Genomic DNA, 26,810 nt, shown 5'->3' on the forward strand with positions numbered 1-26,810 from the left:
GAGATATACTGAACAGGAACAGCCGTCACTTTCACAGAGTCCCAGGGCGTCTCCAAACTGCAGAGCCGACGTGGGTGCGATCTTTCAGCAGCAACCTGTCAAATAGGCTATTAGTGCAAAACAATGAGAGAAAGTCTTCATAAGAAGTGATGTTATGCAAAGTGAATTACGAGCAGACTGGCCGGAGTATCAGGAAGTATGGCAGCGGCAACTCGGCAGAAAGCTGACTGTCGAGTTCCTCTTTCTGTAAGGCGCTAGATCACCCCAGATCTCTCCGATTGCACTTTTAATAGCGTGATATAAAGAAAAACAGCTTGGAAACAACGATAAACAGCTGGGGAAGCATTCCGACCGTCTTTGATGGGTGAGAGACGCGTTAAATTTTCATTTTTTTTTTTATTCTTGTTTCATTTCGCAAGTTCATGGCACTAAGAGTGTAAGTTAATGGCACTTTGCGGTGGTTCCACCCTCATGGGTATCAACTGTACCTAGTAATGGCCTTGACCTGCTTAGTGGTACACGATCGTTCCTTTTTTAAATGATTGCATTACATTTCTTTGTTTATGTCATTGGTTTATCGGTACTTGCCACTTAAGTTAATAATGTTAATTTCTTCGCCTGTAACCCGGCACTTTAACTGGGAGTCGAACATCATTCTAACACGTCTAAACGCCTTTGATATTGTGTGACTCTTTTTCTGTCCATGATCGGCTATGGACTTCGGATACATTAATATCTTCAGAGGCAATGAGTGTTTTGGGATTTTAAAACACCTACAATATGGGTGCAGACCCAACCCCGACAGGAGATTTTAATACCCTAATGAATGAAAATGCACCTGCCCAATGTGACATTTCATATAACGATTCAAGGATGTAGGTTTTGATTTCAACATCGGCCGGAACCAAATCAAGCTCGACCCCCCGCGCGCTTAAACACACGGTACACAATTAAATGTGACCCATCACCACGAAATGAGTCTTATGGGTGCAGTTCTACCAGTGCGACTTGCGACGGGTGACAAATATGCCGACTTTCGTCAAGGGCATCACAAAGAAATACACAAGTTGATGTAATAATATTATTTAAAACTATCCTACATTAAATATCTACGTGTAACCCAGTAATTCATGTTTAGTAGGCCTATTGCTTTTATCTTATCTTTCTATCGGAACAAAAATACGAATCACAATATATTGGATTTCGTTTTGGTTTAATATTAGCACATTTCACGTTCTTATGTTTAGCCAAAATGCAAAAGAGGCACATAATGATTTCACTGCTACACTGCTGAATTTCCGAGACCTTTTACCAGATTGTAGTATCACCCTGAACAGACCACAGCCCTGTTTCTGGCAGAATACGAAGAAATCGTCTACCTTCCGAAGCCGTCGCATTGAAGTGTGCAATTAACAGCGAATTGTCGGTCTAATAAACGTGAGTTAAATAAATCCACTAAAGAACAAGCGTTTTCTGTGTAAGTAGTTTTGTAAATAATGGATTGATGAATATTGCCTTTCAAAATAAGCTTAAACTTAGTTAGACACTCAGCACGATCGGAGTACCGAGACACCTTGCGCGCTGTTATTGAATTACATGCATTGTCTGCGATGGGTGGGCGCCCATAGCTTCTGGCTGCAGACCCTTGCGACACTGCATAGGACAAGCAGGTAAAGAAGATGGCTGGATGGGATGTATTGTCTGCAATGGGTTAGCGCCCTGTGACAGATTATGCCTTGTTTTGCTTGGATAGGCTCTAGACCCACACAACCCTGCACAAGACAAGCAAGTAATGAAAATGGATGGATGGATGGACAGGTGGATGGATATATGTATTGTACTCAAAAACAAGGAGTGCGCTTTTGTAAATTTTTCGATGGGCCCCCAGTTGTGATGGGCCCGGGGGTGGATACTGTGTCCAGGACGATTTTACCTGCATGATCATTCCTAGTTCCACCCAAGCCCACCCACTGGGACCATAACAAGTGCAAAAAAACATGGTGCATACTGGGATATGTCATCTACTCCAAGAAGTTAAGACATTAAACTCTCCCCCCGGGCGACCAAATGCAGCCTTGTGTTAAATTGGGGAAGTACTTAACATTATTACAGCACCAGAACCGAGGTCCACTGTTACAAGGTACTTGTAGCCGAAAATGGGTCAATACATGCTCCAGTATCAGTTTGTAACCACAGAGAGGAAGGGGGTGTAGGTAGGATGCATAGCTTCCCCAAGAGCTCGGCAAAATGTGGTTTGTGACATTTAGAAGCTGTCAAGCCGCAAGCTCGTGGCAGCTTGTGTAGCTTGCAATGTTTTTGTTGCCAGTCGGTTTTGCTATCTGATCATTCCAGAAAGAGTAACTACACTCAGATTTTGGTACTAAGGAGAACTTCCAAACACATGGGAAGCCTTTGACCTACGCTGGACCGGAGGCTACTGACGTCGGCCTCCGGAGATTTCAGTGTGCATTTTTTTTTTGTCTCGGAGGAGGAAGCGTGAGTTGCTCCTAACGCAGCATTCGTCTCTGTAATCTCACCCAAACGCTGCTCCACGTTTCCTGGCTGTGTCCTATAAATACCCCCGGACTGACAGCCAGCATCCTTCACAATAACAGAGACGGGCAAACATTTTCTTTAAATCTACATGCAAGAGTTGCACTCGGCAGACATCAAGTTTGTGTGCTTCTGTGGTATCTTGCCCACTGACCACAGGGCTTTCGGTTTGTACAATTAAAAGGATAAGAACACTGGTAATGACTGTTAAACTGGTGTAGGTATGTCTAAGGGAGCCATAGTTCTTTGTGGAATGTATTTCTTAAATGTGTTTCTCTTAACTTCATTGACAAGGGCTCAGGAAAGGCCCGGAGCTCGTAGATTGTTTAACTTTCTATTAATTATGTGTCAATTGAGTCTTTTTACCTTCTCAGATTATTAACACTATTGGTTAGTCAACAGTTCCACGCAATCATATAATCCTAAGCAATAACTGAGTCCAAACTCATTGTTTATTAGGCTGATAGTAATTTTCCCTGGGTGTAGCACTCTGCATTTGGTTTTCATCAGAAGGAGCAATTATTGTTTATAAACTTATTATTAATTATCTGTTACATTTTTTACATTTATGCTTCTATACCAAGGCTTCAGAGCAGCAAGTTCTCTCACGCACACGCACACACACAACCAGAAACGAAGTCTAAATGTCCTAGTATTGGGTGTAAAACTCTCAGGCTGAAAGTTAGTCCCACTCTGTGCCTGGATGGATTTTATCGTTTTGTTTAGGTTTTGTTTTTTTGTTTTGTTTTTAATCATAACTCATTAACCCTAAAATATCAGATAATTGTTTGTCCTACTTGTTGTAACACTGCAAGTGATAAAAGTAGGTAATGGACAGTGCTGTAGGGCGATGCAGTGGTACAGTGGTTATCACTGCTGCTTCGCAGCTGGAAGGCCCTGGGTTTGATCCTGGGTTCTTTCTGTGTGGAGTTTGCATGCTCTCCCTCTGTTCATGTGGGTTTTTGCCAGGGGCTCTGGGTTCTTCCCACGGCCCAGAAGCACGCAGGGTACGCTGATTGGCGTGTCTGAACTGGTTCTGTAGTTGTGTGAGTGTGTGTGCCCTGTGGTGTGTTGGTTCCCGTCTGTGCCCGCTGTTCACAGGATGGGCTCCAGGCGTCCCACAACCCCAGTTGGGATTCAGTGGTTACCATAATGGATGGACGGAACAGTACTGTGCAAAAGTGTCAGGCAGTCAAAGAAAATGATTGTTAAATGATGTTCATTTTAGTGTAAAACTGTGGCAGTGTGTTTGCCAAAGTGTCAGCTTATCCATTTCAGAGCCCCTCCTGAAGTCACCCCAGAATTTGCGATAATCATCCAGAATATGCTGCATATCTGTTAATTCATCCACTAGCATTCCATGTTTGGCTAATCATTACCTCACTGCTTAATTAATTAAGCTGGTGGTGAAATTTGACGAATACCTGCAATGGCTGGGGTGCCCCTGAGGAGAGGTTTGGGAACCAATTTGCATATATTATAATGTTACATTGTGCGTGTGTGTGCGTGCGTGTGTGTATTTTCTTTGCAAATATATGCTCACTACACAGATAAATGGCTTTAAGCGTTTTCTTTGACTGTCTTGACAATAGTACCTGTACGTCATTTTAGCATCATAAGCACTTAAAATAATCCTGTGCTGTAAACTCGGCTAGCTGTCGGTCACATAAGACAGTGTGTCACATCGTGTGGATTAAGTTCTCATGGTTTGGTGGAATCCACAAAGCATTTCACCATCGTTTGGCTGTTTTGATTCATTGAATTTAGAGATTAATTGTCAGTCTTGACACACCACAGCAATGAAACATGTCCTCGGCATTTAACCCATATGTGCCAATGTGACATAGCAGGGGGCAGCTAATTCAGTGCCCGGGGAGCAGTTTTTGGGGGTAGTACGTTGCTCAGGGTACCTCAGTGGTGCTGGTCAGGGATTCGAACCTGCAATTTTTCAATTACGAGTGCACTTCCCTAACCATCCGGCCACCACTGCCCACCGAAACAGAGCTTAAGAATATGTTTTTGTTTTTTTTGTTTTTTTGGGGGGGGGGGGGGGAACCACCAGTTTTGATTTCAAAGAGGATGGTTATGTAAAAAAAAACAATTTGCATGAAGCAATTAGGAATACCTCACGTGTATAAATATTAATACCATAACAATATTGACCGTAAACCAGAGAACACATCTGAACAAGGGTAATGACATAAGGTCATGGTCTGTTTTATTTATATAGTATGTTTATCAGCCAGAGTTGTAGCAAAGTGCTGTACAGGGTAAGAAAGAAAATAAAACAAAATAAATAATAAATAACTAAAATGTTTGAAACAGCAAATGGAAAATGAACACAAATTAAGTGCCATTAAATGACCAAGAGCCAATGAATAAAAATATGTATTTAAACAAGTCTTTAGAAATCGGAGAGAGATGACCTCACATGAGCAGGCAGGTTATTCCACAGTCAACAGCAACAGTCTTCGACTAAAGCACAAGAACAAGGAGCCAGCAGGTTCAGCTGGCCAAGCACTAGGAATAATGTGGAGCATATCAACCATTTATGGAGGAGCCTGACCAAACAGTGCCTTAAAAACAACTAATAAGACTTTCAAATTGCTTCTGTATAACTGGCAGCTAATGCAGTGAGGCCAGTACAGTAGTGATCTGCTCTCTGTCCCTGGTGCCAGTCAGGGGACCAGCAGAGGAGTTTTTTTTCCAGCTGAAGATGGGACAAATACATCTAAGGAATAGCCATGGACAGGGAATTACAGAAATCCAGGCAAGAAAAAATAAAAGCATGGACGACCGTCTTGAGGTCTTTTCTTGTCAGAACAGATTTAAGTTACAATGTCCCTAAGCTGGGAAACCCCTCTCCCAACCACTCCATTAATTTTGCTGTCAAATTTAAGAGACGAATCAAAGACGACGCCTAGATTTTTGACCTGAGTTCTCAGGTTACCTAAACAGGTATTAAAACTGCTTGCTGTGTCAGACTGACCAAAGAAAATAACTTCAGTTTCATTTAAATGGAAAAAAAAAAACATCTTCTCATCCAGCTCTTGAGCTCATCAGGACGGCAGGATAACAGACTGCGACTAAAATTGTGGCAAATGTGACCATTTACTGAGAGTGTGCGAGTTAAAATTTCAAGTGGTCACATCTGTGCAAGTGTTTGATAATCATTAGGCTGTTTTGCTCCTGTAGGGGTTAGGGGAGAGTGAGGTAAATTGAGGCAATTTTTACTTATAAAGTCCTCACAGGGAAATAAAATGAGACAGAATTAAGATGAAAACATGAGCCTGTATTTCAGTATTTCTCCTATCAAATGAAATGATCAGAATGTGTCTATGACGAATCTGCCCAAATATCTCTCAAATAAAGTGCTCATTTGGTTCAATTTGCCCCATGTTAGTTGATTAAAGTCATTGTGTGTCTGTGGGTAAACTAACCCACTGAGTATTTTAAGTTTAAACATGAGTAACCTGTGCATAACTAAGTTTGCAAACATTTTCACAGATGTGAACTTCTGAGAATAACCCACAGATTATTTCCAAACTAAATTGAACAATCAAAACAGTCACTCAATATTGCAGTCGTCAAGATTGCAGGGGAAAATGAACCGCTGCTCCCTCCTTGCTGTTCCTCCAGCCTTCTGAGGTTGAGGTAGCTTCTTCAAAACATCACTCAGTGGAAAAGATGCTTCATCCTTCTCCTCGAATGCAAAGGTGGGTTTTCTCACTGCCAGATTTTCCCCCGAATTCTTCTGAGAAACCAAGCCAATGTAATAGTAACTTCTGGATTTGGATGCAAATTTTACTATGACCAAGTCACCAATTACGAGATCTGGGATGCCTGGTTCACTTCTCTCTTCATTCGAGCTCTCGTCAGAAGTGTCATCAAGTTGGTCAACATATGAAAAACCAAACCAGTTGTATAGTACTTCTTCAGGGCAATAACTGAACTTTGTTGACTTGTTGTGGGGTAAGTTGAACCAATGAATAATGGTCTAGCGTAGCAGTTCAGGCTAATCTTCACTAAAGTGATTTATGCATCAGATCAACAACACGTATAATATTAACACCTAGAATTAACACCTAGAAAATGTGCTTTGGAATAACAGTCATTATTCCAGACATGTAGTAAATTTACTTTGAAAAGCAAAAAACATTTTCTTGTGTAAAAAACTACTTACCGCCTCTCACGTGTGTTTCTCTCCACCACAGCAAGCTAGAAATGATGAATTCTTCTTGAATTTATGGTCACATGACCAAAAATATGCACAGTTCCTTACATACAAGGGGTGGGTCAACATTCTTTTGTCATTTATTTTTTAATTTTTTTGCTGAGTTGGTCTCTCCCTGTCTACACACAGGAATACGTACATATATATGCACACCAATTGTGAGCAATATCCTGGGTACCCACATGGACGTAAGGCGATCAAGATGTACATCACGATCATCTGTGTCAGAAACTGCAGTCAAATCACTTTTCTGTTTGCTTTTGAAAAACTGAGATATAACCTTCTGTCACCTCTTTCGTTTTCATTTTTTTTTCCGAGGCCTGCTTATCTCACCATGCGACTTTTTGCCTGGCGATTCATGTCGAGATTTGGTTAATGCCGCCGATGATGTAACTTATGCTCTCAGAAAATGCGGATCATTGGTTTATGTCACACTGCAGCACTCAATGAGTGATCAATATCGTTCGCCTTGGCAAAAAAGATCACATGTTTAAAAAACACAAATAAACATGGAAGCTCTATTAGCTTGCATTAAATTATTTGTAGGTATTTTTTGTGACTCTTCTTTACTGCATGATGCTCCCCCCCCCCCCCCCCCCCCCACAATTTTGCAGTACATGATACTGACCATTTCTGAGTTTGTGACATCTCATAATTTAATGGGGCAGTGTGGAGTCATCTTTTTGTACAAACTGCAGGTTTTTGGAGACGTGGGGCAACATTAAATATTAATTAACGTTAAATATTTATCATTGCTATGAGGAAAAGGCGTGCAAAGTTTCTCGTAAACGGGACACCGAGTTTCTGTGCTTCTGCCATGTCCGTACCTACTGATCACAGGACGTTATCTGTGAAATCAATTCACTGAATGTGTTCTCTTGGCTTAGTTGATGTGGCTGGCTCAGGAAAGAAAAGAAAAGATGTTCCGGATTTCACAAAATGTTTAGCTTGTAATTAACGTCGCGTTAATTCGGTAATTTTAACAACCTTCTCAGATGCCAGCAGATTTTACCACAGCTGAACGACAATGTGCATCATTCGTAGGTGTCAGGGAGCTGCCTGGAATTTGCAGGAGGCTTCCGGAACTTCCGGGAGAGCTGGGATGTCTGGCATCCCATCTGGGGTACAACCTGCACACTCTGTGCTCCAGAACGCGTCTTTCATAACGCTGCAGGCCCCCTGTTTGTTGGGGGATGTTGGAGGGTTTGAAGTCCACCTCTGCATCTCTACTTATTTCTGAATTGCATTGTATGCTACATTTTAATTATTTAGCAAATGCTTTTAGACAACGCAAAATACTTATTTGTGCAAAAGAACGGCCAGTCATTGGAGAAACTGAGGGTTAAGGGTCTTGCTCTAAGGCCCAGTGGTTAAATCACAATGAAAACTGTGGGCTTGAAATGACAACCGTCCGATATATTAATATATATATATATATATATATATATATATATATATATATATATATATATATATATATATATACATGGTAGATAAATGACATCACCGCAGGATCTGAGTCTGTACTAGGGCTAAACCATATATCAGTTTGAAACTGAAATCGCGGTTTTGAACTGAGACCTAGGATATGCATTATCCAGCATGACTGACCCAGGGTTTAAAATTTTGAGAGAATAGTTTTAAAAATCCATGCCATACTATTTGTGTGATAGTGATTCGCACCAATCAGAAGTGCCGTGCTCCTCGCGTGACAGTCATGCTGGCCTATCAGAAGTGCCGTGTTCCTCGCGTGACAGTCATGCTGGCCTATCAGAAGTGCCGTGTTCCTTGCGTGACAGTCATGCTGGTCTATCAGAAGTGCCGTGTTCCTCGCGTGACAGTCATGCTGGCCTATCAGAAGTGCCGTTTTCCTCGTGTGCCAGTTATGCTCACCAAACAGAAGTGGCCCAAGGCGTCAGCGGATATGCCCGCAAACACCAAACACATGAAACCCGAGGATGTAGCGATCACAACTTTTGTGTTTCACTGTTCTCTGGTAATTTTAAAAAGTAATACATGCATGGTGGAAGTGATTTATATCTTGATGTTCTCATGCTTGCATTAGAAATAGACCAATTTGTATTTCGATGGTATCTCCTGTGGTAATGCTGCGTCGTGTGTTTATTACAGTCTAATCCACAGTGAAGTTAGAACTGAAGTTTGATATATACAGTACTGTGCAAAAGTCTTAGGCACTCAAAGAAATGTTTAACGCTGTTTATCTGGGTAGTAAGTGCACATTTTCATAGAACAAAAAATATAATTTAACATAAGAACACATGAGAATGACAAGTAACACAATAAAAATTAGTAAAAATGTCTTATGTTCTCCAAAAAGTTACTGATATCTACTTCACCACTTCAGTTCCCAAACTTTTACTCAGTGGTACCCGGACCATTCTGTGTATTTGTTAAATTTCACCACCAGCTCACTTAATTAATTAACTTAATTAGTTAAAAAAGCGAATGAGATATTGGATAGATATATGAAGTGGGCTAGTGGTCAGGTCAAAAAATACGCGGGTGTATAGCATAGTGGAGTGGCATGGTGGTGCAGTGGTTAGCACTGTGGCCTCACACCTCTGGGACCCGGGTTCGAATCTCCGCCTGGGTCACATGTGTGTGGTGTTTGCATGTTCTCTTCATGTCCGCCGGGTACTCCGGTTTCCCCCCACAGTCCAAAGACATGCTGAGGCTAATTGGAGTTACTAAATTGCCCATAGGAGTGCATGTGTGCGATGGGCTGGACCCCCATCCTGGGTTGTTCCCTGCCTCATGCCCATTGCTTCCAGGATAAGCTCCGGACCCCCCGCGACCCAGTAGGATAAGCGGTTTAGAAAATGGATGGATGTGTTGTATGGTTGCTGGAAATAATAAGGTTATTTTAGCAGAGGTTTTGAAATGGCTGAGCTGACACACTTTGCCAGGCATAACAGCATAGTTTTACACCAACATGACAGTTATTTAAACATAATATTTTTTTTTGCCTGCTTAAGACTTTTGCAAAGTACTGTATATATATATCAGATCAAATTGCAATCTCAATATCTGTCAGAAAAATTGTGATTAGATATTCTCCTCAGGGGCGGCATGGTGGTGCAGTGGTTAGCACTGTTGCCTCACACCTCTGGGACCCGGGTTCGAGTCTCCGCCTGGGTCACATGTGTGCGGAGTTTGCATGTTCTCCCCATGTCGTCGTGGGGTTTCCTCCGGGTACTCCGGTTTCCCCCCACAGTCCAAAAAACATGCTGAGGCTAATTGGAGTCGCTAAATTGCCCATAGGTGTGAATGTGTGAGTGGATGGTGTGTGAGTGCGCCCTGCGATGGGCTGGCCCCCCATCCTGGGTTGTTCCCTGCCTCGTGCCCATTGCTTCCGGGATAGGCTCCGGACCCCCCGCGACCCAATAGGATAAGCGGTTTGGAAAATGGATGGATGGATGGATATTCTCCTCAAATCCTTCAATCCTACTTTTGCAAATCAGTCATCAGTCAGTAATCATTTTGTAAAAGCACTGAAAAAAATGTTATTTGATGTCATTTTGAATATAAGCATTTAACTGAACAGTCTGTTTACACTTCAATTAGTCAGTTTGCTCTAATATAATTTGTGATACTGTTATGCTCAGCACTTCTTATGTTTTCCAGTCGGGAAACATTGATGTGAATAAATAACACCATGACTTTCTGTCCTGATTAAAAAAAAAATATATATATATATATATATTAATATTGATATATTATCGAAACAGTACGTTAATATATCGGGAGTGTTTTACAGCAATATTAAGGAGTAAGAATTCCTGTGTATTGATGCACAAAATGCAAAAGGAAATTTGAATTCTGAGAGAGAGATAGAAAGAGCGGGAGGAGTTTATTTTAGACGGTAAGAACTATGTCACCTCATGACTCTACAAACATTTACCACATGACTGTCTGCTGTCGCGGCCTTTGTTTTGGACAGCACGCGTCCTTGTGTTTGTGTTGCCGTGTACCAAGGGGGCAATGTGTGGCTCAGCAGGGTGGGATGTAGTGCCTGTGATCAGAAGGTCGCTGGTGATGTCACTGCTGATCCCCCGCATATTATGATATGACTTGACTGCGGTAAGCAGGCTAACATCGCGTGGGATTTATGTCTGGGTGCACAAAAGGGGTGTCGTGTTTCACATTGGGAGTGCAAGGTGTACAACGTCAAAACAGGTTGATATTATAACCTAATCATTTTTTATTAAACAGGTTCCCAGTTTCATCCACTATACAGACAGTTCTTGTCGAAACACCCAGCTGTAACAGTAAAGCACCTCCAGTCCATAAATTTAGCATTATTTTTATTGCCAGTTATGTAGGATTAATCCACAAATCTTCCCTCAATGGTGCAAACCACTCTGACTTTTGATAAATACTAGCACTGCAGGAATAAATGCCCCAGAACTTTCCCTGGGGACCAAAAAGAATCGGTCAGACTGATGACATCAAGTCAGGGATTTATAAATCGCACCTCGTTGTAGGGAACATCACTGCACGGGACGGATTTTCATCACTGCAAAGCAGTTTCAAACGAGTAGCTACTCATCACTTTCTGACCTTATACATTCATTTGCATGTATGCAGTTATTTGTTTGGTGGTTTGTTTACTTTGATTGATCGTATATTCTTGTGCCATTTGCTTGGTATGATAATTACAAAAAACTGCGCTTATGATCGCGCTCACCCTGGATTGAAACGTATAAGCCAGACAGACTCTGCCTCTTGCTGCTTATAATACAAAATATATTGTAGTTTTGCCATCCGAGTTTCAGGGTTGCTATGGTGATAGTACACTTAAATTCATTTCTGCAGCAGCACGTCCAAATGTATTATCTCTGTTTCTTATTCTGTAGGAAGGAATCATTTGAGTCAAAGGTAGGCGACGCTAATTACGTTTGTTTAATGTCAGTGTACAATTGAGAAATCACGGTCAGATAACCCTTGAAGCAGTTGGGTTTAAGGGCCTTGCTTAAGGCTTCAATGACCAACGCTGGGATTGGACCCCGACAACCTTTTGATTACAGGCACAGTGTCCCAACCCACTGGATTATTTCAGCTAGTATAATGATGATTTGAATGAAGTAGCCCACTGTGCATATTCCTAACTGTAACAGCGCAGTGTGTAGCACTGTTGCTTCACACCTCCGGGGTTGGGGGTTTGAATCCTGCCTTTGTGTGTGTGTGGTATTTGGTTGTTCTCCCAGTGTTGTGTGGCATTGTACTCCAGTTTCCTCCTGCAGTCCAAAAATGTTCTGTTAAGCTAATTGGTGTCTCTAAATTGACTCCAGTATTAGTGTATGTGCCCTGTGATGAATGTACTCCTTCCTGGGATAGGGTCCAGACCCCCTGTGCAACCTTGACCAGGACAAGATGTTGGAAAATGGATTTCGCTGATGAAAACTCTTAAATAAAGCTCTTCTTGGTAATGTATTAAAACATGAATCATGGATGCACACACATAATGTTATCAAAGTGACATGTTAGATGTGATTGGAAGGCTGTTGGTTCAGCTCTCAGGGCTGGTGCCTTTGCTGGGACTTTCAGCATTGCCCTTAACCCCCAGTGACCCCTGGGGTGCTGGATGATGGCTGACCATGTAATCTAAGCCCCGAGTTTTGCTTTCACTTCTGTATGAGTCTATGCGTCTCACCGAGAGCAAGATGGCGTAGGTGAAAAGACAGTTTTCCCATGTGTATCAATAAACTATCGCTATTCTGTTCTCACCTTTCCATTTTATGCAAACATAAGGGTGTGAGTTTGATGCCCCCTCCTGCATATGTGTTTCTTTGATCCACAGCAAGCCGTAAACCCAACCGAGGTTACAGTAGCTTGGAGAGAAAAAGGGCTTCCCCCTGGACAGGACGCCAGTCCATCAAGGGGCACAAGGCAGGGGACACTGTGGGCACAATGCCAATTCATCATAGGGCATGTTCACTGGGCAATTTAAAAACACAAAATAGACCAACTGTTTGAACCACAGGAGGAGACCCACATGAAGCAGAGCATGCAAACGGGATTCCAGCCCATAACCCCAGAGGACATTTTTTAACTCCATTATTCGGCTGCATGCTCATCTTGTGTTTCCACCGCCCAGCCTGTTATTAACACCCTCCTTCCTGTTCCGACAGGAAACATGGGCTGTCAGAAGTCCAAGCTAACTGGGGAGCAGGGAACCGAAGCCGAAACAAAGAAGCGCCAGCCCGTACGTACAGACCGGGTCATAGATGTGCGAGATCCCACCAGTCATAAGGGTAGCTGGAGGTGGGGGAAATGTCCCCCCTGCAGGCCCGGAATTCACAGTAATGCAGGATGTATCTCGTGCTTGTCTGGGATAACCAATCAGATTGTGGTGGATGTGGGTCCAAGCAACTAGAAGAGGCAGGACCAAAAGAACTGATTGGTTGGTCCCGCCTCCTCCACAATCTGATTGGTTATCTCCCTAAACTAATCATTTTTCATTTGTCTTCAAAATATTTTTGTCTAAGTAAAACTCCCACGGGCATATCTCACATAGCCATCATATTACATAATTATTACTCTGAACTTAGGTTCTTACCATTTTACCTATTGTCAAGATATCATATCCACCATATTTATTTAACAAAATACGATTTGTATTTATTTTGACTCATATTATCAATGATTCATTAAATATTTATGTCTGCTGTGTGATATTATCAATATGATATTTAAATTACGGGGGCGGCATGGTGGTGCAGTGGTTAGCACTGTTGCCTCGCACCTCTGGGACCCGGGTTCGAGTCTCCGCCTGGGTCACATGTGTGTGGAGTTTGCATGTTCTCCCCATGTCGTCGTGGGGTTTCCTCCGGGTACTCCGGTTTCCCCCCACAGTCCAAAAACATGCTGAGGCTAATTGGAGTTGCTAAATTGCCCATAGGTGTGCGTGTGTGAGTGCATGGTGTGTGAGTGTGCCCTGCGATGGGCTGGCCCCCCATCCAGGGTTTTTCCCTGCCTCGTGCCCATTGCTTTCGGGATAGGCTCCGGACCCCCCACAACCCAGTAGGATAAGTGGTTTGGAAAATGGATGGATGGATATTTAAATTACAGGAACCCCTCTGTCTCCCACACACGCATCCGACGCCCACGCATGGGCCTGGTAGTACAGGTCATTTCTGAAAAAGAGGAACCTCACTGTTTACTGTAAATGTCTTTGCTGTGAAATGAACCGAAGAACATATGTGTGATATTTAAAGGCAATGATATCATGATTTTTCCAGTAATTCATGGCACTTCTAGCCCCAGACGGCTTCCTTTAAACCCATATAAGACTGTCATCCATAACCCAGACTACCTTATAATAATAATAATAATCATCAATACTTTTATTGTCCCCGTAGGGAAATTGTCTTTACACCTCCCACAACTTGCTCTTTTTTAATAGAGGAAGTTGTCTGCAAAGGGCTGCCACCCGTAGCGGCACCCAGGGAGCTGGGAGTTAAGGGCCTTGCTCAAGGACCCACAGTCTGAGGCGGGGTTTGAACCTGCGACCTTCTGGTTACAGGCACACAGGCTTAGCCCACAGAGCAACACGCTGCTCCCTACTCAAATGAACTCCCTACTCATATAAACTCATATGTACTCAAAGACTGTCCACTGTAACCCAGACTCCCTTACAAACTCATATATACTCAAAGACTGTCCTCTGTAACCCAGACACCCTTATAAACTCATATATACTCAAAGACTGTCCTCTGTAACCCAGACACCCTTATAAACTCATATATACTCAAAGACTGTCCTCTGTAACCCAGACTCCCTTACAAACTCATATATACTCAAAGACTGTCCTCTGTAACCCAGACTCCCTTACAAACTCATATATACTCAAAGACTGTCCTCTGTAACCCAGACACCCTTATAAACTCATATATACTCAAAGACTGTCCTCTGTAACCCAGACTCCCTTACAAACTCATATATACTCAAAGACTGTCCTCTGTAACCCAGACTCCCTTACAAACTCATATATACTCAAAGACTGTCCTCTGTAACCCAGACACCCTTATAAACTCATATATACTCAAAGACTGTCCTCTGTAACCCAGACTCCCTTAAAAACTCATATATACTCAAAGACTGTCCTGTGTACCCCAGACTCCCTTATAAACTCATATATACTCAAAGACTGTCCTCTATACCCCAGACTCCCTTATACTGTAAACTCATATATATTCAGACTGTCCTCTGTACCCCCAAACTCCCTTACCAAGTCTTATATACTGAAAGCCTATCTGTACCCCAACTCCATTTGCTCTCCATTTTTATCTCAATAACTAAAGATTTCTGTCAGGTCAAAGGGGAATTAGTCGGACTTGTAGGAAACGAACTCCAATGATTTACTTCTTGGCCATTGTGGATCTTGTTTTTTCTTGTAGAAAAATTCGACTTCAGATGGTCTTCTTCTGCCAGGTCAAGTGCTTGAGAAGATGGAAGGTACGTTCACGGGCCTTTTTTGCATGATTTAAGAGCACCCAGTAACTGCTTTATGGACATGCAGAACCCTCTCCTTTCAGTGGCAGAGAAAGGGAATTCTGGGAAAATCGTGGTTGCTGTGTACCCGTATGAGGCCGTTCACCCCGACGACCTGGGATTCAAGAAAGGGGAGAAGCTGAAGGTGCTGGAGGAGTGAGTATTTACCATCTCCCCCACCCCAAATTGTGTCAGAGGTCTTGGGGGAGTCCCCTGGTGGACAGTACGACCCTGACATGAACGTTCCTCACCCTTTGTTGGTGAGTTCTCTGAGGGGATAGCTCTAACTCAAACTACTTTCTCTAATGTGGGGGGGGGGATGGTCCTGAGCTCTGCCTTCTAATTCGCCCCCCCCATCATTGGTTTGCTGAATACCTCAATGTCAAGTGACCACACATCCTGCACAGAGAAGTTTGTCCTCTTCCATAAATCTTAGCTGTGTTTATTCTTTATTTACTGTAATATTTGAATATCAAGTGTCTCACCCAGCAATACAGGCCTCTGGGAGGGCAGCCGTTTTCCTGTCTAGCTCCATATCCGACTTTGGCGTTTCCTTCGCTAACTTGCATAGCGGTGCTGCCTTTATATGAGGTTTTTGTGTGTCTTGTTTCCATTGGTTCACAGGAATGGGGAGTGGTGGAAAGCCATGTCTCTGACCACTAAGAAAGTGGGTTACATCCCCTACAATTACATAGCCGAGGCCAACACCATGGAGATGGAGGAGTAAGTCCCCTTTAAAATTTACCTGTTCTGCTCAAGGGATGTCTTCATTATAATGTTCTTTCTGAGAAAGTATTAGTCTTAAAATGTACATTAGAAAAGTGCTTGGGTTCTTACAAGAATGTTATTGCTTCAAAGCCATTTGAAATAGTAATGACTCTTAAAATGTATATGAGCCCAAGGAACAATGAGACAAGCACTTTTTGAGCTGTTCAAATGGTGATTCCCATGTAGTTCCATCAGTCACCAATTGGAAAAAACAAATAAAAAACCACGATGGAGACTTCAGACTTGATTCAGACTCTAAGACAGAGACCTGAGACCCGACTTGGACCCCAGCTTGGTGACTCGTGAACATCTCTGGCCCACTGTGTGTTTCTGAACTTTTCCATGTTACATTTCAGCTGGTTTTTTAAGGATATCACCAGGAAAGACGCGGAAAGACAGCTTTTAGCCCCCGCAAACAAAGCGGGAGCCTTCCTCTTCCGCGAGAGCGAGACATCCAAAGGTCAGACAGCCTCACCTTATGCTGGGATGCTTCTGTACCAAGAGACCCGTGAAACGTAAACTGAGAACCCACTTCCTGAGAAGACATTACAGGACCGTCGTCTGTAAAAATGCTAAGGGGGGGAAGTAGTTTCCTCTGTAAATTTAGTTCATTTTTAAATTAGGATCCTTGTATTACTCTTATGAGGCTTAATTAAGACCATAGTACCAGCAATGCAGATGAAACAATTACAGTAGAAGAGCAACTTTCCAAAACTTGCCCCTTTTTTTTGCAAGAAATCAAAGCCAGGCTTCCTCTTCATTGTGACGAAACGAAAAGTCACTCAGTCCCAATGTAGTCTAAGGAAGGACTTTCGTGGATTGAGTGAGTTTCGGAAATTTGCTCTTCAGTTAAACACTATAATCTAAAGCGTCTTGCATATCCTACTCCTCGGCTACTCATGTGATGTGGGTTCACAGTTTACATGGATCCTTTCTTTGAAAATGGGCTGAGGTGCTGTTAGAAAAGGCCCCGGGCTGAATGCAGCAGGATGTCCTTCAAGGTCCAAGCCCATGTATTTGCTCCTTATCAGGAAGCTACTCGCTCTCGGTCCGTGACGTGGACAGCAACAACATGGGCGCGGTCAAGCATTACAAAATTCGCTCCCTCGACAACGGAGGCTACTACATTTCGCCCAGGCTCACCTTCCCCGACCTCAGCAGCATGGTAAAGCACTACCAGAGTAAGTGTCTCCTTTTCGGGGGGGGGGGGGGTTCAAATGTGGCAGGGTCACGGGCCGTGTGAGTGACGGGGCCGTGCGTCCTACAGAGAATGCCGACGGACTCTGCCAGAAGCTGGAGAAGCCGTGCGCCAAGCCGAAGGCCCAGCAGCCCTGGGACAAGGATGCCTGGGAGATCTCCAAGGAGTCCATCAGGATGATAAAGAAGCTTGGAGCAGGACAGTTCGGAGAAGTGTGGATGGGTGAGGGGACAGCACAACGACAGGTCCGGGCCTGAGGACCGCAAACACACCTGTCATCCATCCATCCATCCATCCATGCATTAATACATCCATTCATCCATCTGTCCATCCATCCATCCATGCATTCATCCATCCATGCATGCATTCATCCATCCATCATCCATCCATAACCACTTATCCAGTAAGTCAAGGTCATGGGGAACTTGGAGACTGTCTCAGGGAGCATAGGAGACAAGGCCGGGGATGCCAGTCCATTACAGGAGACAAACACCCAAATACACACTCACATGCTGTCATACCTTGTGGGTAATTTAGAGATACCAGTTCACCAAACATTATTATTTTGCACCCTGGGAGGAGCCAGGAGGTGGGAATCAGTTCCTCAGCCCTGGAGGAACGAGGCTGAGGAGCTACTTACTAGGTTATCCCGATACACAGGAACATGTGACCCTGATCTCCAGGCTACCCGAACACAGCTGACTGGCTGCTGAAACTGAAGACAGACCATAGTTAACGAGGCACTTAATCTAAACACACTCACACTCAAATCATCTAAAAATGACTTGGCTTTGAGGTTAGAATTTGATGTTGGTACAGTCCCTTACATATGTTTCACTGGTGAATTACTCTATTTAGAACAATTTCAGTTCTTAGTATGTGTGTGTGTCACACAGTGCTGGTACAAATCACCTCAACAGATAACTATGACAGCAAGTGGCCGAGCACAAACCAGAGGCTTCCTCGTTCATTGCCCCAGTGGCTGAGCACAAACCAGAGGCTGCCCCATGCAGTGCCTGAGAGGCCGAGCACAAACCAGAGGCTGCCCCATGCAGTGCCCCAGTGGCCGAGCACAAACCAGAGGCTGCCCCATGCAGTGCTCGAGTGGCCGAGCACAAACCAGAGGCTGCCCCATGCAGTGCCCGAGTGGCTGAGCAAAAACCAGAAGCTGCTCCGTGCAGTGCCCGAGTGGCTGAGCACAAACCAGAGGCTGCCCCATGCAGTGCCTGAGTGGCTGAGCACAAACCAGAGGCTGCCCCATGCAGTGCCCGAGTGGCTGAGCACAAACCAGAGGCTGCCCCGTGCAGTGCCCGAGTGGCTGGACACAAACCAGAGGCTGCCCCGTGCAGTGCCCAAGTGGCTGAGCACAAACCAGAGGCTGCCCCGTGCAGTGCCCGAGTGGCTGGACACAAACCAGAGGCTGCCCCATGCAGTGCCCGAGTGGCTGAGCACAAACCAGAGGCTACCCCATGCAGTGCCCGAGTGGCCGAGCACAAACCAGAGGCTGCCCCGTGCAGTGCCCCAGTGGCCGAGCACAAACCAGAGGCTACCCCATGCAGTGCCCGAGTGGCTGAGCACAAACCAGAGGCTACCCCGTGCAGTGCCCCAGTGGCCGAGCACAAACCAGAGGCTGCCCCGTGCAGTGCCCCAGTGGCCGAGCACAAACCAGAGGCTGCCCCGTGCAGTGCCCGAGTGGCTAAGCACAAACCAGAGGCTGCCCCATGGAGTGTCCCAGTGGGAACAAAGGAAACAAAGAGTTATTCAAGGATCATCTACTGGATTACCTGTGATGGGGGTTGTCGTGATTATTCATAGGCCTTTTCAATTTCAGGAAGAAGATGGTTTTGTGGACACCCACACGCTATGGGGGAGGTTCCCAAACGTGACAAGACCTCTTCATTTATCTTACATCCTGAAATTATACACGCTACAAGCTTGTAGGAATTGGCCAAGCCATCTGAATTTGTATCTCTTCATTAAGGATTTTATTTTAATTGCTAACAAGGCAAACAAAGTAGTATCTCCGGAGGTGTTGCTACGGATTCGGAGGCCGCTTTTTAATCTCCTTTAATGCTGCAGTTTTTACTGGAGGATTAAGATGCTCCCAGTCCTGTAGCGTTTTCATCAATCCCACTGCATACCTTTTAAACAGAAAACGTGTTTAATATTCATCATTTTAAAGGCTTATATTATCAGCATTATTTGGAACATTTAACTTTTTAATCATCGTCATCATCATCATTATTATTCCTTCCTGTTTTGGATTAATGGGCGTTGTGGAGCAGAGAGCAGGATGAGTGTGACATTGTATGAATTCTGGGGCTGCATCCTTCAGTACATAATAATCCAAACTAAGTAAATATACCAAGCACTCTGCAAAAAAACTCTACAAACTCTACGACCGAGATCCTTATTCTTACCCTTTTGGTGTTGGCTGTTTAGCAAAGCTGTGTGGGACAGGGCCTCCTTTGGTAGCACTGCAGTCTCACGCCTCCTGGTTTCCCTATCTGTCTTCTGCTTGGTCCTCTATGTCTGTTATATCTGTATTCATGGCATGCAAATAACACCCACTCTGAAGTCTTCCATACACGTTCTGCCCCTGCAGGAGCTCCCCCCCCCCCCCCCCCAAATGTGTAACACGTCCCTTATGATGGAACAGCTGTTCATTCAGCTGTTGTTGTCATAGATCTCACTTTTGTGGTGTTTTGGTGGGATCCACGATTCTTGCAGAGTAGCTTAATTTAAAACAATGTAATTTAAAACAATGTAATGTCCCTCTACCTTAAGCTCTGTGCTGTCTGGGACAGAGTTTTGGTTCAACTGATGCCTTGTACTGAGGAAGAGGTTGGATGGATGGATGGATGAATGGATGGATGGATGGATGGATGGATGGATGGATGGATGGATGGATGGATGGATATTAGTAATAATTCAGCACGGATGTTTTGTGGCTCCTAGGATGAATACTTCCTTGCTTTTCTGCGTAGTGTGTTGAATGAGTGGCAGACATTGGGGGTGTCAGGGTCCTCAAAAGGCTGACCTTTAACCCCCCCCTTCCTCCTCGTGGCCTTGCAGCATCTTACAAGAACACTACGACGGTGGCGGTGAAGACGCTGAAGGCGGGCACCATGTCGGTGGAGGCCTTCATGGAGGAGGCCAACCTGATGAAGACACTGAGGCACGACCGGCTGGTGCGGCTCTACGCCGTAGTGACCAAGAGCGAGCCCATCTACATCATCACCGAATTCATGGCCAATGGTAGCCTGACCACCTCCAGCCTTCCGCCGGCACTCCAGCCACACACCACACTCAGCCCACTTTATTAGGTACACCTAGCTGGTACCAGGCAGGACCCACTTTATTAGGTACACCTAGCTGGTACCAGGCAGGACCCACTTTATTAGGTACACCTAGCTGGTACCAGGCAGGACCCACTTTATTAGGTACACCTAGCTGGTACCAGATTGGACCCACTTTATTAGGTACACCTAGCTGGTACCAGGCAGGACCCACTTTATTAGGTACACCTAGCTGGTACCAGGCAGGACCCACTTTATTAGGTACACCTAGCTGGTATCAGATTGGACCCTAACATCTAAGCTATCTTATCCTCTATGAAAGACACGGGCAGGTTTTGAGACAGAGCAGCCAACAGCCTTGGAGCAGTTGGGGTTAGGGGTCTTGCTCAGTTGCCCAGTGATGATATGATCACTCTGCTGGCAGGATTCTAAACCACAACCTTCCATTCACAGATATCTAACCTGCTTAGACCATCCCAAGTCTGGCTTTCCACCAGTCCTCTCTCATTAACAAAGGCTCTGCAACCACAGAGCTGCCACAGACTTGATGTTATTTGTTCCTCACACCATCCTCTGTAAACCCCAGACGACGTCGTACGTGAAAATCCCAAAGTCACTTACAGTAACGCATACAGTGACTCATCCTCCTAACCCTGTCTGCTTGCTGTAATATTCAGCCGCAGTCGCGTGATTCTTGAGATCGCACGGCAGGGTGTCTGCTCTAACCATCTGGATTACCATCAGTGCTGTTAGTGACGGCAGCATTATCCTGTTTACTAATTTTGAATCACTTCTGTTTTCATACATCTGATAATTGTAACATCCCCTGGGTGTGTGAAACAGGTCAGCACTGTGTCACTGACACTATTGCTTCTTATTCATATACAGTGCCTGTGCCTGCATCCTGGTTCATGTACATTCATCTCTTTTTTCAGGCAGTCTGCTGGACTTCCTAAAAAGCGCCGCTGGCAGGAAAGTGCTTTTGCACAAGCTCATCGATTTTTCTGCACAGGTACGCGCGCCGGCATTAGCATTAGCGCGGAAACCGTGGCGGCCAGGCAGGAGCAGGTCTTCCCGCACGGACGCTGCGATTTCCGCCCCGTTCTGCACCCTTTTTGAAGGACTGTCTTGTCGATTTTTCCACTGCGAACCCAAAGCAGAAATCAAACCGCGTAACTGCCATCGCTGGCCGCAGTTAAATGAGTGACATTTTCTTTGTGATCTGACGTATTTTGTTCGCATTATTTATACGATCTTTATTTATTCGTACGTATATAAGGATGTGCAAAAGTCAAGGGCTATTTATCTGGGTAGTAAGTCTATATTTGCTCAGAAAAAAAACCCCACAATTTTATATTAGAACGTATGCAAATTGAAAGTAAAAAAAAAAAAACAAGAATTTGTTCTGTTCTCCAAAAAGCCACTGATATTTTGCCAGATGGTTAGATGATCACTCTGATTCCCAAACTTCTCATCACAGGCACCGCAGCTATTTCATGTATTTCATTAAAATTCAGCTCACTTGAATGATTAATTGTTTTAAAAAGTAAATCAGCTATTAGGTAGCTAAACAGAAAATACATGGGGGGGGGGGGGGGGGGTCGTGGCAAATACTTATTCTCTATCCTGAATACTGATGGACAGTGTAGACAGACCAAATTTTCTGCAAGTTCCTTACAATAGTAATGGATGCTTCTCTGTCCCAGCCTCTCAGTCATACCCCCCCCCCCCCACACACACATTTTCCGTGGGCTGTGAGATTCTCTGTCCCAGCCTCTCAGTGATACGCCCCCCCCCCCCACCCCCCAGGGCTTTAGGAGAAGCTGAATAGTAGTTTCCCGAACTGAGAGCGAAAGGGGACCTCGGGTTTCGGGGGAAGTGAAAATGCAGCCAGGTCACCATGGTGACCAGTTATTCATCATTACAGGATATATATGCTGACTTTCTTGGAAGCTAAACGGCGCTATTAGATGACAGTGTGCAACCTTTCTTACACTAATATAGTTTTACTATTTATATTTAATATCAACATTACTTTAATTAAGCAGACACTTTTATCCAAAGCAATATACAATTGAAAGAGCAAATGGGGGTAGACTGACATGCCTTGACATTTCTAAAAAACAGCACCAATAATCTGAGACCACTTAGAATGTTATTATTCTATTTTTTGTTCAAATCAACTTTTAACATATGCTTTTCAAAAATCTAGTTGCAGACATGCTGAGAAATTGTAAAACATTTGTAAGACAACATTTCTAGCCAAGACTTTTCAGCCCTGAAGCTTATAGACACATGGATTGGCTACAAATAGATAAGTGAGACATTCTGAAATTTTATGTGGTTTGATTTCTAAAGTGTTAGAACTTTGGAGTGATGCTCCTTTTCTCAAAGTCAGTGGCCTACACAATGAATATGGATAAGATAGGTGTCCCCACACCTGTATGTGTTTGCATACTGTCAATGGCCCATCAGTCTGGAATGTCACTGCGCCCCACGCTCATCCCTTTGGAAAGGCGGTTTGAAACGCAAGAAAAGTAGCAACAATAAAATCCTTTTCACCGTTTGTTGGTAGATGGAATGAGAAATGGAAAACTGTGCTATAGAAAGCTATAAACATGATGCAGCGCCTATACAGAGTTAATGGAAATAAAATAATTCATTATTATTAACGCTCAGTGTACGAGGGCATCTTCGACCGCGTATGTTTTTGGTGTATTTCAGTTTATATCTCGCCGAAATCATTATGCAGAATCACAAAAAAAGACTTAAGTATTAAGGTTTTTAAAATTAGGTTAAATCGACAAAAAAGTAAACCAAAGTCACCTTTTTTGTTTTACCTGCATGGGGGGCGTGTAGTGCCCCTTTCACCTGAAGATCGCTATTCGCATTCTAAATAGTCACATTACTGCGTATTCAACCCGCATTCGCACGCGACTGAACAGCGCTACAATGTACACAGGTATGAGACTCGCTGCGGAAAGTGGCAACATTGGCGCAAAGCTGCAGCAGCACATCCGTGTGCCATATTGTAGTCGATCAGTGTAAACACCACCCAGACATGCGCTCTTGTTTATTTCAGTCACAATGGGAGTATTCACATATTTATTTACCCAATTCCAACTATCGGATAGCGCGATTTGCAAGTGGGAGGGCGATCAGAGCTGTTTCGAGACGCAGACGCTTAAGTCAGTCACTCTTGTTCTTTTTATTCATCTTTTTATTCAGCTGTAAAAATACATTTAGTTTTACGTATATATATATATATCTGAAAATTTGACCGTCCAAGGTTTCTGAGGGTGTCTTTTAAATTTTTATATGACAAAACTCGCACAGTTATTTAAACGGTTTGGCGAAATTTCTGTCAGATCCCGCCGGCGGTCTTTCCTCAGGGGCCCAACGGTGACATCACTCCATTGTCGCTGGGATTTGAAGCAGGAAACTTCTGATCAGTGGCACGTGGTCCTAAACCACTGAGCCACACACCACCCCATCTGATTATAATATTTTACGAGGTATATGCTAGTTGTAATATTTCATGTACTAGAATGGCTCAATGGGCAGTACTTCAGGGTTGTTGGTTCAGGTCCCACTGCAGTAAAATCCCACTGTATGTTCAGTGCAGGTTTTCTCAGCATATTCTAGTTTCCTCCAAAATTATGTGGTTCAGTGAATCTTGGTGTCTTGGAATCCTGTGCCCCCTCCCCAAGATTTGCAAGCATTTTGTCTCGGGTATTCTCGTGTTTTCTGGTTCCAGCCCCTAGATAAGGATGTGTAAAATCGATGGGGTTTATATTATACAGAACCAGTGAAGGCAGGTCTGGACACACCTGCCTTTAATATATTTTTGTAGTTATTTTATTCACCTCATAGTAAAAGGCATCAAGACAATGAAGTGCTATAATATATATCAAATACTGAATGGAACAAGGGTGCTTTTCCACTGCACCAGTGCTGACATCACATGTTTCATACATGCAGATTTCACATTGGCAGGACCGTGATAATCAGCTGGGTTGAGATCAGGCTTTTTCATACTGTCTATCTTACTCTTTAATCCAGCTCATGCCAAAGCAGCTCTATGGGGTTTCGGTTGGTGGGGAGGATTGTGGGGGCCAGGTCATCTGTCACAGCACTCCACCTCTTTCCTTGTTCAGGAGATAATACAGTACTTATATCACCTCAAAGGTGCACTTAGGGCCATTATCTTGTTGAAAAGCAAATGATTTTCAGATTGTGTGTCCAGACTTTCACTTATGCATTGCCTATAACTTCTGTGGATTGTAATCTTGTATGCTTACAGTGAAGCCATGATGACAAACACAGTTTTGATCCAGAGTCGGCTGAAATGTACTGAGGATATAATTAAGAGTCAGGCACCTTTAAGCTGCTTGGTGAAGCAGACACGTTTGGTTCAGATCTGTCTGTCGCTGCGGTCGCAGATTGCAGAGGGCATGGCCTACATCGAGAAGAAGAACTACATTCACAGGGACCTGCGGGCTGCCAATGTCCTCGTCTCCGATAGTCTGCTCTGCAAAATAGCTGATTTCGGCCTGGCGCGAATCATCGAGGATAACGAGTACACTGCGAGAGAGGGTATGCTTTCTGACATCACATTTAAGATGTTTAACATGGTATATGGGGGCGGGGCCACTGGGATACTACCCATAGCAGATAGCTGATTGGACCCTGGAATGCCACCTACGCTGTCACTCACCAACTGAAAGCACATCATTGGTTAGAATTGCCCCTGCATTCAGATCACCAAATTGTCTTGTTTTACATGGATAGAGTGAGCTTTAGGGTGTGCTGGTATAGAAATATATAGTATACCTACTAGATAAACATCCAGAAAGACCAAATAGTGTGAAATCTTTATCACGACATTCAGTCACTTTGATTGGCTACTCTGTTTACCCTAATCATAATGAGACACTTGATTTGTTACAGGAGCAAAGTTCCCCATTAAATGGACCGCCCCAGAGGCCATTAACTATGGATCGTTCACCATAAAGTCAGACATGTGGTCATTTGGAATCCTTCTATATGAAATCATCACATATGGAAAAAATCCTTATCCAGGTGAGTGAACACGCAGAAAGATGCAGGAAGTTTACTTTCTTGTCTTTTCAGGGCAAAATCAATGACTGTATGTATTAGAGCGGCATCTAGTGGTGTAATGGTGCAACTGCAGGAAATTAACACCGCATTTTGAAAATGTATGATACATATAGGGCGGATTAAGCCGTCCTACATTATTATATCTGCGTACTTCATCTACTACAAAGATTTAGTCAGAATGTGATCGTCCAAGTTTTAAATTGGTCCCAATGAAATGTCTTTTATACAAAGGCATGAGCAACAGCGAAGTTATGACGAATCTGCAGAGAGGATACCGAATGCCCATCCCCGAGGACTGTCCCACCCAGCTCTACGAACTCATGACGACGTGCTGGAAGGACAAGCCAGAGGAGAGGCCCACCTTTGACTATATGCAGAGTGTGCTAGATGACTTCTACACAGCCACTGAGTCACAGTACCAGCAGCAGCCTTAGGTGGCGCTGGTGAGACTACCTGGGATAAGCGTTTGTGATTGATTGAAAGACCCAACGATCGAACAGCTGTACCCGTTTGCCTTTATGCAAGCCAAAAAAACAAAAACTTTCAAAGGATGGCGCTAACCCAACAAACTGCTTTTCTATTCCTTACTGCTTAATCCAAAGTCAAACCTTCTCTGAGGACAAGTTACAAGGGCTGGTTTGGACCACCTACAACAAAAGCAAGGCAATGGGGCTATTGGTGGGGGGTGCCACCTCATCTACTACATATACAAGGAGCAAGACAGAGAACGGAATACCTCCCCCCCCCACAAAAAATAAAAGCGGAAAGAGGACTTGCATTCTGGCAAGTAGAATTGCTCACTTTGAAATGTGGACAAAAAAAAAAAAAAAAAAAAAAAAAAAAAAGGGGTTTGTATCAATACCTTTCCTGTCTGATTCCCATTGCAAGCCATGTTACAATTACTATAAATTAAACAATGTACATAATCTTAACTACTTGTGCAATAATTTGTATAGATGTCCCAGATTTCCAGGGCATTCCTAATATGAGCACCATTAGGCTTTGCATTTCCCCCCAAACATCCAAATAGCTGAAGGCGAGATCCTCACCCTCCTATAATCCTGATTTCCCAGCATTCCAGTTTAACTGCTACGGTGACCAAATCAGATGAAAGTAAGTTAAA

General features: G+C 43.9%; 2 protein-coding genes and 1 long non-coding RNA gene across 7 annotated transcripts in view; 1 reads left to right on the plus strand and 2 right to left on the minus strand.

Moving 5' to 3' along the window:
* Window positions 1–26,706, plus strand: LOC125740124 (tyrosine-protein kinase Lyn-like). Of its 4 annotated transcripts, XM_049010940.1 has the most exons (15): window positions 1–364; window positions 11,665–11,686; window positions 12,146–12,233; window positions 12,940–13,013; window positions 15,208–15,265; window positions 15,346–15,457; window positions 15,926–16,024; window positions 16,426–16,529; window positions 17,101–17,250; window positions 17,337–17,489; window positions 20,343–20,525; window positions 21,502–21,578; window positions 25,009–25,162; window positions 25,517–25,648; window positions 25,919–26,705. In XM_049010940.1, exons 4-15 carry the CDS (start codon window positions 12,945–12,947, stop codon window positions 26,119–26,121), a joined length of 1,494 nt encoding a protein of 497 aa, XP_048866897.1. In that variant the 5' UTR covers window positions 1–364; window positions 11,665–11,686; window positions 12,146–12,233; window positions 12,940–12,944; the 3' UTR covers window positions 26,122–26,705. The 4 variants fall into 4 exon arrangements, with proteins under 4 accessions (XP_048866897.1, XP_048866898.1, XP_048866896.1 ...); XM_049010941.1 differs by lacking the exon at window positions 12,146–12,233 and having other exon boundaries at window positions 25,919–26,706; XM_049010939.1 differs by lacking the exon at window positions 11,665–11,686.
* mos (v-mos Moloney murine sarcoma viral oncogene homolog) overlaps window positions 1–26,810 on the minus strand; it is a 56,296-nt gene that overhangs the window by 18,069 nt on the left and 11,417 nt on the right. The gene's annotated exons all lie outside the window — the stretch shown is intronic.
* The window catches only part of LOC125740132 (uncharacterized), a 149,722-nt gene that overhangs the window by 10,747 nt on the left and 112,165 nt on the right, over window positions 1–26,810 (minus strand). The window lies entirely within an intron of this gene.

Source organism: Brienomyrus brachyistius, chromosome 4, assembly GCF_023856365.1.
Source record: "Brienomyrus brachyistius isolate T26 chromosome 4, BBRACH_0.4, whole genome shotgun sequence".
NCBI lineage: Eukaryota > Metazoa > Chordata > Actinopteri > Osteoglossiformes > Mormyridae > Brienomyrus > Brienomyrus brachyistius.